Below are 16,239 nucleotides of genomic sequence, written 5' to 3' on the forward strand. Positions count from 1 at the left end.
AAATAAGAGTAATTTATAATTAAGTAATATATGTATCACTTTATACATGATGTTTAGATGTGACTATCCTAGGAGCATTTTTCTGAATGAGTCAGATGTCTGTCTTTTTAATGAATAAGGTTGGGTGTGAGAAAAATAACACTATCAGAAGCTATTCTGTACAGGAATAGGGCAATGAGAATAGATGCCTAGACAGATACTAGGATAAGAAGCAGAGTTAAGATGTATCATACACAACACATGTATTATAAGGAAAAGGAAGAAATCGTCCTTATTAAAATAAACACGGCATGCCAAGACAAATTACAGATGTTGTAGTAGAGAAATGAGGAAGTGTGACATTCTTACAAATGAACATGGATATTCTCACGAATAAGTGTTTCTTGTCGATGAGTGGTGTCAAAATAATTCTCTTTCAGGACAAGACAGGGTTGAAGTATCACAAAAAACATTTGTCCTATCTCAAAACTCCATCATACACTGAGGCAAACATGGGTCTCTGGCCCTTCAAGAGACCCTGGAGAATATAGTTCACAGAAGCAATGGGACATCGAGGCTGAGACAGGAAAAGAAATAGGCATGAAGCTGCCCTCACAGAAGCTGGATACTGGAAGAGTAAGATTTTTTAAAAAGCAACAGGCCACCCCCAAATAAGTAAATCATTATATAATTGTCACAATATAGATTTTGCTCCAAAAAATTTAAAGGGCATAATACAAAACATTTATAAAGCGACCTTTGTTAATAAAATTCAATGAGAGCTCTGTGATTCATGTTTCCCTACTAATTTAATGATAATTATTTTTAAGAAGAAGTTTAACATCTCCATGGTTATATATTTTTTATTGTTTTTCGGTGTTTGGGGTATTTGTTCTATTGCACTAACAGCATTTTCAACTAAATGTGTGGTTAGAAATCATGTAATATGTAATCATGTAGAGTAGACATGATGCAAAAGTTGAATTAATTATTCAATCATTTTGAGAGATTGTATTTATTCCATTTATTTTTTCCATACAAACTATTAGTCTTATGCAGAACTTCTTGGAAAAACCTTTCAGTATTATTAGGTATGAAAGTATTACTGATTTACATTTGGGTGGAGGGGCAGTCCGAAGTCAAGTGTGATGTGGCAGATGGAGCTCTATATACTGGGCTGTGCTGCACGGCACATGACAGTTTACTTGTGTATATCAAATGGAAAACCAAAGGTGCGCTCACACATTTCTAAAACCACCACCATTGTTGAGAACCATTGCTCTAACGCTAAAATACTTCGTAAATATTTGGTAGCTGACTTTGCTCCTTGGATATTAATCTTTAAGTCAGCAAAGTAAAGGGAAGAGTGTACACAATTCCTGGCAGGCGTCTTACTCCTCTTGACTTCTCCTCACCTTGACAGTGATCTAGCTAAACCGAGAAGTCCAAACACGCCACTCCATTGCTTACAGCTCTTTCTTCACTTCTTATTGTGCCTAGAATGTAATATTGTCCATTCTTTTTTTGACAGGATATATGGAATTCTTGTGACCAGGACTCTTTCTATTTCTCTGGGCTCCTCTCCAGATACTCTCCACCTTCTCCTAAATGCTTGAGTGGCTTGTTCATCCCAGGTATTTCTTCTCACTGTCTCTGTGCGTATAGTCTCCTCAGCCAGCCACCTTATTTGTTTGGCTAATTCCTAGTTGTGCTTGAACATTCAACTCCTAGGTCATTTCTTGTGAAAACATTTCTCCTAGGAAGCTGAATTTTAACCATCAGACTGGACTAAATTCTTCCCAGCCTCTGTAGTTCCACAGTGACCTACACAATTCTAGATATACATTCTAGAAGAATCAGAGGTGATCTATTTGTCTGCCTTTGTCCCACTCTCTTGATCCCATGATCTACCACTAGATTATAAGCTCTTTCAAGCATGGCCCACACTTATTGATCATCGTATTTCCAGCAGTAATTTGTTCAATAACACCTCAAGAATCACACTCACCAGCATTTGCTGAACCCCTGACTCTCTAGGAGACAGGAGACATTGGTTAGTTAGGAGAAGATTAATGAGAATGTCTAACTAAACACCGCATTTCATTTTTTTTTCTGGTGGAAAAAGTACATATAATAATGACAAGCTTGAGATTGAACCTATGATTTTCATTGTTAATTCAGATTAATCCAAAGCTCTCTGAAGTATTCAGGCAAAATACACCATAGGAAGCAGCAAGGTGTGAGCAGAAGTATTCAGGATACATAAAACCTGCTGACAGATAGAAGACTATATTTTTTGTTTAGAATACAACAAATACTATATTAATAAACATGTAGCATTAGTTCTAAATACAAAATGAAGAAAAGTTGACAAGTCTAGAAACCCCTTGTTCTCATTGGATCATTTTTTCAACAAATCTGGATCATTTTTTCAACAAATAGTTCTTGAGTGTCTACATGATTCAGGCACTGTTCTAGGAGCTGGGGAGAGACAAGTAGTCAAGACACACAATATCTCCAAGTTTATGGATGTTTAGGGTAGTATGATAAAATTAGAAATACATTATTAGAAAATTAAGAATGTCAAAAAATTCATTCTAAAATAAGCAATTTAAACATGAGAATTCAAAAATGTAAAATAATTCTACATAATTATCATATCTAGTGTATATCTAGTTCATAGCTACTCATATTATATAATTTACATGTTTTCACATTATATCTTCACAGTTCACATGTAGTTATGATGGCTGGAGATACATGCAGACACCGCAGACACACACACACACACACACACACACACACACATACATCCTGGCTCAGTGCATCTGATTTACATTTTGTTTAGTGAATTGAAATAATCAGTTCCAGTGTAACTAATTTAACAACTATCCCAGTTCTTAGCAGTACATAGGTTGACACAGGAAACGCATCACTTTATTTGTCTTATCCAAACTTGATTTATGTGATGCATCTTGAAGGGCTCCAAATACTTTGCTGTGTTCATGCAGATATATGTGTCCTGAGGTTGGTGCTATAATTCAGAATTCTACCACACAATGAATTATCATTAGGTTTTGGTAATATGACAATTTAAACATATTCTGCCTAATAGAAAAAATAATTCAAGGCTGAGGGGACCAGACCCAATCACTTAAGCAGACCAAAATGGTTCTGCTGTTGAATTTGACTTTTAACAAATTTAATATTTAATAAATATTAAACTTAAATCATCTATGTATCCCTGAGGTGAATAAAATGTAATTTCCACTGTGCAAAATATATCAATGTCTTTTTGGAGTATATTAACTTTCATATCAAAGAAAGGAAATAAAGTTAGGATATTTTCTCTGAGGAAATTTTTCTGTTCTGACTTTCAACTTGTGTTACTTATTTTTTTCAACCTAGGTGCCTCCTTTTTTCCTACACAGAATAAACTGAAAGGAAATTAAACAACGGGTACTCAGTGAAGGAGGTAGTCAATAGTAATGAGGTTTTTGATAAACAGATTGGGAAGTTGGACATTAAATAATAAGAAAACCCATTTTTACATGCCTCAGTGAATTAACGTTTCTCAATTACTCAGTGTATCTACAATCACTAGGCTTTTCCATATCTACTCACAATTGCAACATAAACTTGGTATTTTGTTTTTAGCTAATCCTTATTCATAAGGAAACAAACTTTGCAAATGGCTTGAAGGTGTGATCTCATTATGTTAGCATGGTGACTTCTTCACTCGGTGATCGGTGATCGAATGATTCAAGAAACTCTCCCCAACTTCACAACACACACACACACACACACACACACAAAAATTGGAAACATTCTTTTAAAAGTGTGAGTTAATAAATTGGCTATTTACAGGCAAACAATTTTAGATATTAAAGGTAGAAAAAGAGAGATAATTTTTTTTTCATACAAATCCAATCAGGTATAATATTGGTCTATGGTACCAATGAAGGTAGACTTGAATTCAGATGAATTATTCCATGGCTCCAAACAGCTTATTAAAGGAACTCAGTCTTTACAAGTTAATTAGCACCCACTTACCACAACAGTTAGAAATACAACAAATAACACCCGGTTTACTTACAGAACTTTCAGACTGTAAAGACCAGCAAAGGCTCCCTTGGGAATGTATGTCAACGCGTTTCCAGCAAGACGTCTGTGGATTTTAAGGGAGAGGAGAGAGAGTGAGCATCGCTCTCTTCATGTGGAATTCATTTAGTTGTTAAAAAATTACAATACAATTATGTTCAAACCACAAATGCCAAAAACAACTGTAAAAAACCTTGTTTTGTTATAGTTTGTGAAAAATTTCTGTAAATTTCTAATCAAAAACCTGGCAAAAAAGTACCTAAGAAGATACATAATAAATTACTTATTTTACAGAAATAATTTAATAGCTTACACACTGTATATCTGTACCTCTATCATCTATCTATCTATCTATCTATCTATCTATCTATCTATCCTCTAACAATTTTTTATACAAAAGCTGAGACGGTAGGAGAAACGTGTGCTGAGAGGTCGCTTCAGCAGAAGTTTGAGCCCAGCAGGCGTCTGTGTGAGAACAGCACCACAAAAGCCCTGAGGAGGCAGTGTGACTGTAGGGTCCAAAACCGAAAGGAGGCCAGCATGGCTGGAGCGGAATGACCAGGGGGTGAAGCTGAGGAGGTGTCCAGGGCCATTCCGCGCAGGGCTTTGCAGGCTGGAATAAGGACGTGGAGAAGGGGAGTGAGGTGTTCAGATCTGAGTTTTAAAGGGGTCCTTCTGGTGGGACCTTTTTTCTTATTTTACAATGAAAAAACATTTCGATTACAGTTTATGTTCAGTATTACTCTGTATTAGTTTCAGGTGCTCAGCATAGGGGGTTAGACAATCACATACTTTTCTAAGATGGGAGCGTTTTTTAGAGGGAGAAGAGAGGCGAGAGTGAAAGCGCGGACACGACGAGAATTAAGACACCAGGCACGGGTGCAGCGCAGCCGTGGTGGAGGCGGCGAGAGGTGTGGGCTTTGATGTGGAGGAAGAAATCCAACCCCACAAACCACTAGGGTCAAGGGGAAATGTAAGCTGCCAAAAAAGGGTAACGTTTTATATTTATGGTTACATTACAGATAACCTGCATGCATTTGGTTAGTTTACCCAAGTTCTACACATAATACTGAAGTAATGAACTGCATGTGACCGTGACATAAAAGAGTTGCTTATTGAACTAAGAAACACTCAGGCTAGTTTGGTGATCAAGCTGGTTTACGTGATCAGAGTAAGCTGACGAGCAGCTGCTTAGGGACGGCCCAAAAGTCCCTAAACTGTCCTGTTCACAGCCATGACTTCAACAGCACGTTTTCGAATTCTGGAGCGTGGCCTTCAAATGGGGACTTCATGTTCACTGCTGCTTTGACACCGAGCAGCGTGATGGTTTCTGAGACATTGACTCAGAAATGAAAAGGAGAGAGTGAAATTTATTTATGTTTTTACTTTATTAGTTTATTTTTTCATTTTTATTTTTTTTATCTGAAGTTTTCTTTTTTTACTTTATTGGTTTAAATTACCATCAGGGTAAATACCTTTCTGTTACATTTCTTGAAACATAACTTACTTCAAATGAATTGTTTTTCTTTCTGGGCTAGGACAGTGAGAGACCCTGCATCTGTGTTCAGAACTAATTTGGGGGACCACCGACCTGTATTATCAGGGGAGTGTGTCTTAAAGCAAAGGAATTTATGATGTGCTGTTGGCTATTTGCTAGGCTGATGGAAGATCTATCTCACTGACAAAAACAACAATTTAAGGAAATTATTGCCTTCTTCCCCTCTTATTTCTTTGCTGTGTTGGATGGTTTTAGTGATTTTAAACTATAGAAAAAAAAACCTTTCAAATGAGCATACAAATAGTGAGAACTGCACACAAATCTTTCCTGTGATGATTTGAACTAACAAATCCCTGGGCAAATGCATTCTGGCCCTAAAGACCAACACACCAATTGGCTGAAAGGTGTTTTTTTCTTCTCTCTGTTTCTAAAATGACTTCATGGGGATCTTTCTTTCATCATTTTCATTTCTACAAGAAGATACAACTTCATAAGAAAAACTTTTTATATCATGTGAAAAAGGTCCCATTCCCATACTGTGCCACCTTTACTAGTTTTACTGACTTAACTGCCACTGAAGAGAAAAAGAAATCATTAGACAGATTCCTCTTCAAATGAATCAAATAATTAGATGCTTTTGTGCTATACCAACTAACTAAAATATTTTTGAGAATGTATTTTTTTTAATCTCTACAGTAATTTGGATCTCTAAAATAATCTAAAGGTTTTTTTTTTTTTTTTTGGTTCATTTTGTAAATGGAGGAACCAGAGCAAAGGAATCGTGTGGGTTCATATTCCTCTGCCCTGGACACTGGCCTGGAGAGAGAAAGGTATGTGTGGATAAAATGGGGTGAGCACTGATAGCAGAAGGGATGCTTGACCCTGCTTTCTGATTGGCACCCTTGGGACAATTACTGTGCAAGGAAGAATGGTCCAACATGGGTAGCCTCGGCCAAGGTCCAGAGGCAGACTAGCCTTTTCAGAGTTAAGCAAGGGGGCCAGGTCAGTTCTACCAGCCCTCTTAGATCAGTTCTTGAAATAACTCTTTTGACTTCTTTTAGTTGTTTTGTGGGGTATTTTTATTTTTCTTTTTGGTTTTCTTTCTTCTCACCAGGAATTTACTGTGAGACTTAAATCAAATCATTTTACCTTCCTGAGTCTCATTTCACTTATTAAAAAAAAATTGAGTTCTTCCACCAAGGTCTTATTTTTCTGCCCTAAAACTGTTTTTATGTTACATATGTATTTCCTGCTTACCCTTATTCTTTTCTCTCATCCACCCTGCTTTTCCTTCTTGTTTTTATTTTAAGATTTCTTATTGCATATCACTAACATTTTAAAAGCACTTTGCCATACTTTGTATCAGGAGGTTGATTAGAGATTATTATTATCTACTCTTTGCAGATAAAGATACCAAAGCTCAGAAAGGTTTTATGTAAAACAAAAAAACATTGTTGCTTTCCAATTGCATCTAAGTAATCTAGTCTTTTCTTATAGAGCATGGAAAGTATGTAACAACAGTGCTACTTAAATAGTCAGTAGAATGAACTTGAATATGATGTCCTTATGATTTAAAAGAATACCTTTCAGATTACTTGGCAAATTCATGCTGGCTCCTAAAAATTACTGCTTTATTTTCTAACTTTTACAAAGTACATGAAACTTAGAGGGTGCATATTTTAGATATGCTAAATTAACTTGTTCTAGAAATTTGGTGAGGGCTAACAGCAGGATGACCCTTGTCTATTTCCAGTTTTCTGGTACTATTTTCCTTCTCTGTGATTTTTCCAATGTTAATTTCAGTGAATCCATTGATATTTCTGAATTTTCCTTCACTCTTCTGTGTTATAATTCACCAAATAACTGTAAACTACCACTTAAATGTAAAATTTCTAAAGTTTCTTATCTCTTCTGGTGTCAAAATATTCCCATTTGAAAAAAAAACACCTAAAATAAAGTAAACCAAAACCATAAAAAATACCCCATAATAATATTGTAATTAGAGACTTTCAAAAGACAATAAAATAAAGAAAATAAACAAACATAATAGTCAGTTAACATAAACTGTCCATGATTCTATTTCACTGATTAAGTGCTCTCATTTTTGGGGAGGGGGCACCAGATTCACAGGTTTGGCTTTGGGTTTATCCACAGAGAAGCCAGGGTCTGGGTCATCCAAGAGTGAGGTACAGATAGGATGAAACACAAAGTCAGCTGTATTCTGCTAATCTTGCCTCTGCTGGCAGTAACGCATTATTGTAATTGAGCAAGCTCATCTGTGGTAGGTTACAGGGGTGTCCAGCTTTTTTGGCATCTGTGGGCCACAATGGAAGAAAGGTTGTCTTGGACCACACATTAAATAGATTGTGACATGTAATCACGCAAAAAAAATCTCATAATGTTTTAAGTAAATTTACAATTTTGTGTTGGGCCTCATTCATAGTCTTCCTGGGTTGCATATGGCCTGTGGGCCACAGGCTGGACACCCATTCCCATGCCAGTTAGCAGGGCCCTGATACTTACAGTTTAACCCTCTGCAGTTCATTTTTTATTAAGGTTTGCTGAAGCCTACTCAGCAGCAGCCTTGGATACAAAGATTATGACATTCTATCAACTGGTTTTCTTCCCATTGAAAAAAAAGTGTCTTTCCTAATATGCCATAAAAAATTGGAATTTTTAAAAACTGTGGTATCCTCCCACCATAAGCTAAGCATATTTAATTGGTGAAATCCGGCCAAAAATCTTCTTCTTTTTGGATATCACTAGTTTATTATAAAAGAGACATGGAAATAATTTACATGAATGATTTCAGAACTTTAGTGGAATGGGCAGCTTCATGTGATGACATTGACATTGATTTATTTCAGTCCACATACTTTCCAAGAATGTTACCATCTCTAAGTAAGACATAACCCTTGTCGTCTAGAACTACTTGGATGCCTCCATATTCTGGAAGAACTTTATCTCCGACTTCCACTCTAACTGGTTGAATCTCCCCACCCCTTCCTTTGGAGCCCAAGTCAACAGCTATTATTGTTGCTTGCAATACTTTTCCCTGAGATTTTTCTGGAAGCATAATGCCTCCTTTGGTTACAGTTTCCACAATATTCTTTTCAACCAATACTTGGTCAACAAGAAGAAGAAACTTTCTAAATGCCTGTCTTACCACACTCTTGAACTGAGGCTGCAAGGAGAGACTGGCAGTCCATCCCGCTGGACACGTGAACTTGGGAAAAGGCTGCCTGGTACACAGGAATGTTCGCCCCACCCTCACTTCTCCCCACCAGAGAGGGCTGCATGCCCAGATTTGTCCTGCGGGCTCTGCACTGGCCACTGTTGCTACGACCAGGAGATGGAAAATGTCCTTTTTAAAACAGTGTATTGTTGAACTGCCCATTTTGTTTTCATTAGATAGGATAAAAAACATCAGATTTCAAATTCAAGGACTAAATCAATGAACTCTTCAGGGCAACAGGGGGATCCTTTTGTGGGCATATGCCTGATGGCGTTTTTAACCAGAGACTAATGAAATTGAATTTTCCACTCCTTTCTGAAGTCTTCCTTAATTACCCCAGTCCACAGTCAACTTTCCTATTGGACGTATTCTATACAACATTGTCTCTTTTGTATGTAGTCTGCCCGGATCCAATTGTAACCTTCTAAGGTCAGGAATCTTAACAGCCTGCCCAGAGCAAGAAGCTGAATCAATATTTATTGATCAATCATTTGCTCTTGTTTCCAAAGACAGTCATTTGGCCATAGGGCTAAAGTTGCTTCAGGTCTGACCTAGCTATTCCAAGGTGGCTCCCAGGTTTGTTACATGACCAGATCAGAAAACAGCTGAAGAATACTCCTTCTTCATTATTTATCAAATTTAAATCCGTGCATTTCTTTGAGCACTTTCAGTATGGTATGCACAATGCTTTTAGGCTACAGATAGTACCTACCCTTTATTAAACAATCCATAACTCCTAGGCACAATGTTAAATACTTTATACACAGTGTAATATTTAATTATTGTAATCATATTAAACAAGCGACATGTCTCCCCTCTTATGGACAGGAAAGTGAGCCTAGGAGAGGTCAAGCTATTTCCTCATGCTTACCTGGAAAAGTTTACACAAGAGAATTTAGTTCAGTGTAGCATTTTGGTTCTAAAATTTGGGTTTTCAAACCATAACTCTGGTTAAAAGTAGGTTGGTCTGGCGCTTAGGTTGGTCTAAAACAGAAATAATGCAAGGACACAAATGGCTGAATCACTTACTATCCACAAGAAAAACTGTTGTTCATTGCTTCTTTTTTAATTTGTTTTTAAGGATTTTATTTATTTTTATTTTTAGAGAGAGGAGAAGGGAGAGAAACATCAATCGGTTGCCTCCCATACACACCCTGACTGGGGATGAAACTGTAACGTGGACATGTGTCCTCACCAGGAATCGAATTGCTGGCTTTCTGGTTTTGGGGAAGACGTCCAACCACCTGAGCAACACCGGTCAGGGCTCACTGCTTCTTATTCAAAGTCCTCCTCTCACTGGCTTCCAGATTCTGTTCAGTCTTACCCCCGACCGGTTGTCTTTCTTTTTCTTGCAGTGTGTACTGCCATTGCCTTAGGAGCCATAACAAATTCAGAGCCCCAGGCCTCAACCCAGACTTATGAATCAGAGTTTCTTGGAGGAAGGAATCAGAAATCTGCATTTTAAATAAGCAGTAGTCCAGGTGATTTTTAATAGGGGAAGGGAAAGACACTGGGAAACACAGTTATACCCTCTCTCAAGGTCCTCATCTAGCCCAGCACCATCCACAATCACCTCTTTGTAAATCATTCCATCATTCTCTCTAGATCAAGCTCATCACGGCCCAGGCCCCTCTTCTCACTGCGTTATTCACATTTGCAGTGGGCTGTCCTGCTGGCGCCTGACACTTAGTACATCCAGAACCAGACATCCTCTTGCTTTTGAAATACTGGTTGTTCCTCTTGAATTTCCTGTTTCTATTGACTGTGCCTCATCAGTCTCCTGCTACCTGATCTCAAAACCTCCCTCAGAGTCATCTCTCACCTTCAGAGCTCCTTTTCAGTGCTGACACCTGGCATTTAATCAATTGATGAGTCCCGACAGTCTTCCTCTGCTGTGAGCTTCCATAGCAGAGGAAGTTCCCAGCAGATCTCAGCAGATCCCTGAGGTCCCAGTGGGTCTCAGCCTCTCCACCCCATTGACTGTAACAAGTGATATCTGAGTTTCCACTGAGCCCCATTAAATCAGAATCTCTGGGAATGATCCCTCGTAATTAGTAGTTTTAAAAATGCTCCAGGTGATCCTAATACATATTCAAGGCGGGAAACTGAAATAGATCTCACATAGTCTACTATTGATAAACTAACCTAGAGACCTTTGTGGTCTCCATCCCAGAGACAATGATTCACTCAAGTGTTGCAAGAATTGGGAGAGGTTGTTAGTTGATGGATTTTAACAGTTATCCAGAAGAGACAATAAGACCTGGAACTAGATGGTGATAAAAATAGAGTAAGCGAGTGGAAAAACAATGTAGAATGAAGAGGTTAAGGATTTGGGAATGGTTGATAGAGAGGGCAATAGACGAAGAATGACAGACACGGCAATCACTGGATAATCGGAATGCTGCTGGCAAGCAGGAAAGGCAGGGGAAAGCTTTTGAAGGGGGAGGCTCTGATAAATTCGGTCCCATGCTGTTAAGTTTTGAAGTATTGTGGAGTAGGTGGAGATGTCACTTAGGTAGCTGATGATTCTCAAAGTGTGTTCCCTAGACCAGCAGTATTGGCATCCCCTGAGAATTTGTTATAAATGCAAATTCTTGACATCCTCCCCTCCTGTCCCCAACCTGTTGAAAAAGCTCTGGTGGGGCCCAGCAAGGTGTGGTTTTACAAGCACTTCAGGTAAGTCTGGGGACCACTCAGAATTTGTGAATCACTGTCCTGGAGTAGTCCTAAAAGTTTACCGTCAGAATCATCTGGTGATCTTTTTAAAAGACAGTTTCCTGGGTCCGATCTTGAGATTCCGACTCATTAGGTTGGGGTGGGGCACAGAATTTGCATTTCTAACAAGCCCACAGGTGGTGACCACACTTTGAGAATCACCAGTGTAGCTAGCAGTCAGAGAGAAAAGAGATCTAAACTAAGAATATTGATTTGGGGGTCATCTATATAGCAGAAATAGTTCAAATTTGGGGTTTACAGCCAGACAACTGCAATTAATTATCCCCTAATGGGTCTTTTTGCTTCCATAATTCCCCAATACATTTACATACAGAAATCAGAGACATTTTTTAAAATCATAAATTCTGCTGTTTCAGTAAGCTGCATACAACCCTGCAATGGCTTCCCACTGCTCTTGTTTCATTCTGTCCAGTGTCTGAACCGTGCTGCTTGATCTGGGCATCTTCTCCAGCCCCATCCCATGTCACAGCCCCTCTCTCTCACTCTGCTCTAGCCACACTGATCTTTCAGACCCACAGTCACATTCTTTCCTATCTCAGGGACTCTGCTCACATCCCTTCCCTGCCAGAACCACTCTGCCCCACCGGTGAGGGCCACCAACTCCTCCTCACCTTCCTGATCCCAGTTTAGGTATCACCTTCTTACAGAGACTTTCGCCCCCTTGTAAATGGTTTTCTGCCTAATCATGTTTGTGTTCGTTATCGCTATTGTCACTGTCAAACATTTGATTGTCACAATCAAACAGGGATGCCTATTTCTTTGCTTATTATCTGTCTCCCCACTGGACTGTAAACTCCCCCAGGGTGGGCATTTCTTGAATGAATGAACGAATGAATGAATGAACCATTGCAAATTATATTCACTCTTATGTTCCCAGTGGCTCAAAAAATATGTCTTGAATTGAATTAATTGTAAAGTACCGAGAAGGGGTACAATAAAATTAAATGCAGAAATTCAGGGAATGTCTACATTTTATAGGAACTGGAATAGATTGCTAAAGGGAAAAAGAACAGGAGGCATAGAGGTAGGACACTTTCAGAACAGTGCCCCAATTGTCACATAAAAATCTATGTGTATTATAATATGCACATACATATATACACATAAATAGTTATATTCATGCACATACACACGCACAGGGACGGATATCTAAATGCCTATATCCTGTATGGAGAGACATTTGGAAGAGAAGGAAAAATAACTTTCATGAAATAACACTAGAGAAAAAAGTTTCAAAGAAGCAGCATTAACAATCGTCAGAACCGTAAGGCAAGAGATTACGAATTGTGACAGCTGAGCGGCGGGAAGATTATTCCTGGGCATGAAGGTGTTTTCATTTCACTAACACAATATGTAAATTACAGTTTACCAAAGTTCTTTCATCATCAGTTCATTTGATCTTCAGGAAAAAAAGTCTCAAAAGACAAGCAGGATAGCTCTCACCATTTTCTGCAACAATGTGGGGAAATAGAAGCATAGATTGTACTTGCAGGAAGTTCGGTGGTATCTCCCATTATAAATTTCATACGCAATAATAGATACCTACTATTTATACAAGGATTCTTCAAGGCCAATCATGATATGAGCAAACAGGGCCAGAGAACAATAATAACTTAGAAAGACAACTCCCTAGGGCTTCTCATGTTCTCCTCCTAAATCAGGTATTTGATCCCAGTAGCATTAGAATCTGGGAATACTGTAAATACTATTTGGAAATGAATAACTTAAGACTGTTTGAAATGGTAATGATTCATCTCCCTCTGGTTTAATCAGACTACTAACCTAGGTTTAGTGGAACTGGTAGATGCTGGCATTAGGCACAATTAGCTCCTAACATCTGAACCACACTCTAAGGGACCAAGTATAGGATCTTTTATGTGTCCAAATAGCAAACATTAACATGAAGTCCCTAGTAGAACTGAATAACTAAAACTGGGGACATACTGTTGGAGGGAAATGCAATTATTGGTAGGGAGTGAAAATATGGTAAAGAACTGTCTGCATTGGTTGTCTGTGTCTATTAAAGCTCATGGTTGGGAATACCTTTCCCTCACAAGCCCTGGATACCTGTGATTACTACAAAACCAAGCTCATGAAATAGGAAAAAAGGAAGTTACAAGCTTCTAGAAAGTGTTTTAATTTTACCACTACAACTGAATGTGTAAATTAGTTTACCAAAGTTTTCTCATCATCACTTCACTTGATCCTCACCAACGTCTCAAAACACAGGCAGGGCAGCTTTCACAGTTGTCACCTGAGGCCCAGGGAGGTCAAGTGGAAGACTAGCTAGTAAGCAGCAGAGTCAGGACAGGACAGGAGTCCTGGGCTTCTGCCTCCACACAGAGCAGCCTCACCACACTCAGATCAGATAGGTCCCCTTCCCCCTCTGCACCCCCGGAAGAAAAGAGGTCTCTTCCTGTTGCTATCACATTGCACCAGCAGGATGTTTGGCCTGTACATGTCTGGTCACCTTGTAGATTTGTAAAAAAATAAATAACAAATGAGACCTGAATGTGCCAAAACATGTGTCACAGGTAGTAAGTGTCTCAGAATGTCAGGAGAAAGAAACAATTACCTTATTTTTAGGACTATAAGATGCACTGGACCATAAGATGTGGCTAGGTTTTAGAGGAGGAAAATAGGAAAAAAAATTTGAAGCAAAAAATGTGGTAAAATATTTAATAACCTGTGACCCCGCTCCACTGCCACCCCCCCCATAGTGAGCCAGGTGAGCTACATTCAGACTATTAGACGCTCCCCCATTTTCCTCCCAAATTTTGGGGGGAGTGCGTCTTATAGTCTGAAAAATATGGTAACTGTGATGGCTTTTATTCTTCTTCTTAGGTGTTTGTTCCAGATAGTCACTTTCTCCAGGGTTACAATGTATTTTTTTTTAAACATTAAGTCAGTGAATACTCCTAGGGCTTTGCTGATTCTTAGAGGATTTTGAACTATGGCACAGGTGGTAAGCTCCAGTGATGGATGAGGAATGAACTGGGGCTGTCTACAGAGTTTAAAACATACTTAAAGGAATTAAAGTAGGGAAATGATACACAGGGTGGGGAAAAGGTAGGTTTACAGTTGGGATTACACAAAACACAGTTTATTTTTGTGTTATTATTTATTATGATATTACTTCCCATACGAACAACTATGAACTCACTTTTGCCCCTCCCTGTATTGGGTAATTGGTGCTAAGGGAAAGACTGGTAACTTGGATTTATTAACAGTGATTTTTAAAAATTGAGTTTTGATTGCTTGTCGGCCTTTTAGCTAAGATCAAGTGTAGTATCTGTTCTTATCAATTTAAAAATTGAGTTTTGAGGTGGAGTCCTATTAGTACTATTGATAGTGTCAGTAGTTCTGTACTTAATGGATACAGAGATAAGGCATAGAGATGGGCTGAATAAACTGAATGAAAGAATACTTTCAGAGCCATGTCTTAATTGTCATAAAAGATAAACACACACAAAATGACAAGTATCTAAATGTCTAGCTAGCTGTATGGTTGGTCATTTGTTGGTTCAGGTAGAATACTATATGAAATATGCTGCTTACTTATATGCATGTATATGTAAAAACATTAATTAAGGTTATGTACTTTTGAACAATGCTAAGCTGGTGAAACTATACCTGAAAATTCTGATGATACTTTTCACATAGCTAATATATGATCCCATTGAATGAATAGCTTGGATACCCAATCCCTACTGGCTAAGTAGATTGCTTTTTGTCATTTTTTTTCTCTTACTCTCTTGCTTTCATTCCCCCCACATACACACATACACAGATTCATATGTACACACTATCTTTACAAAACTCAGTTTAAAGGCTTTAAACTGTTCCATTGTGCAAACCACTGTACTAAGTGCTGTCAGGGAAGAGAAATGCCTGGATGAAGCACACAATTCCTGACCCTCTTTCTACTTTCTGAGTCTGGCTTTGAAAGTGGGTTTGAATCTTAGCTCGGACATGTTCTGACTCCATTTTCTTGGGTGAGTTCCTCATTTCTCTGCACTTTTTTCAGCTTTTTAAAAAATGAATCTGTGAACTAGAAATAATAATATTTAATTTTATGGGGTTGTCAAGAGGATCCAGTTGGGTAATATGGGGAAAACGTTTTGCACAGTGCAAGTCATTGTTGTCATTATAATCACATCATTTTGAAGAATCTATATTCTCTAAGAGAACATAGACTTCAACATGGCTAAGTCTAATAGAAACAATTAGCAACATAATAAAGGCAACCTCTAAATTTAGCTTTGGGAATAAAAAAATAAACTAAGCAGAGCTGATAATTTTTCCATGTTCTATAAATACTATCCCCTTTTGCTACTAAATAAATAATGATGTCTTCAGAATATCAGTTAAATGCAACACAGAATTATATATGGGAAAGTGGTCTCATTTTTAAATTCAGCAAGTTGGCCAGCTCAGCAGAGGTAATTCAAGAACAGAATGAGAAAATGGAATGAACAGTCTTTAAAAGGTGTCCTCTATTTCTGAAATACTATGATTCCATTGTCAAGATACTTGATGGAGTTTCCAGAGATATAAAAATGACAATTCAGAAAAACAGCATTTTCAAATGGTAGTTCCCTTCCTCTTCTTGTTTCCTGATTTTTCTCAATTATCTTTTGAAAAATTGGCCTTGGAACTGAATTGATATTTATCTCATGAAGAAAGAAGA

General features: G+C 38.1%; 2 protein-coding genes and 1 pseudogene across 2 annotated transcripts in view; 1 reads left to right on the top strand and 2 right to left on the bottom strand.

Annotated features, from left to right (window-relative positions):
- The window catches only part of LGR5 (leucine rich repeat containing G protein-coupled receptor 5), a 144,822-nt gene that overhangs the window by 68,989 nt on the left and 59,594 nt on the right, over positions 1-16,239 (bottom strand). Inside the window, exon 3 of the mRNA XM_028531842.2 lies at positions 4,076-4,147. Within this exon, the coding sequence (XP_028387643.1) occupies positions 4,076-4,147 (72 nt within the window). The remainder of the gene's footprint in view (positions 1-4,075; positions 4,148-16,239) is intronic.
- Positions 8,172-8,975, bottom strand: LOC114512861 (10 kDa heat shock protein, mitochondrial-like). The gene has a single exon (XM_036017379.1). The coding sequence runs from the start codon at positions 8,973-8,975 to the stop codon at positions 8,442-8,444; it is 534 nt and encodes a 177-aa protein (XP_035873272.1). The 3' UTR covers positions 8,172-8,441.
- LOC114514318 lies at positions 14,803-14,923 on the top strand (annotated as a pseudogene).

This window comes from Phyllostomus discolor, chromosome 2, assembly GCF_004126475.2.
Source record: "Phyllostomus discolor isolate MPI-MPIP mPhyDis1 chromosome 2, mPhyDis1.pri.v3, whole genome shotgun sequence".
In the NCBI taxonomy this organism is placed as follows: domain Eukaryota; kingdom Metazoa; phylum Chordata; class Mammalia; order Chiroptera; family Phyllostomidae; genus Phyllostomus; species Phyllostomus discolor.

What these genes read in the sequence shown, in the direction of transcription:
- LOC114512861 (XM_036017379.1), bottom strand. Translation starts at nt 8,975, where the DNA reads ATGGGCAGTTCAACAATACACTGTTTTAAAAAGGACATTTTCCATCTC.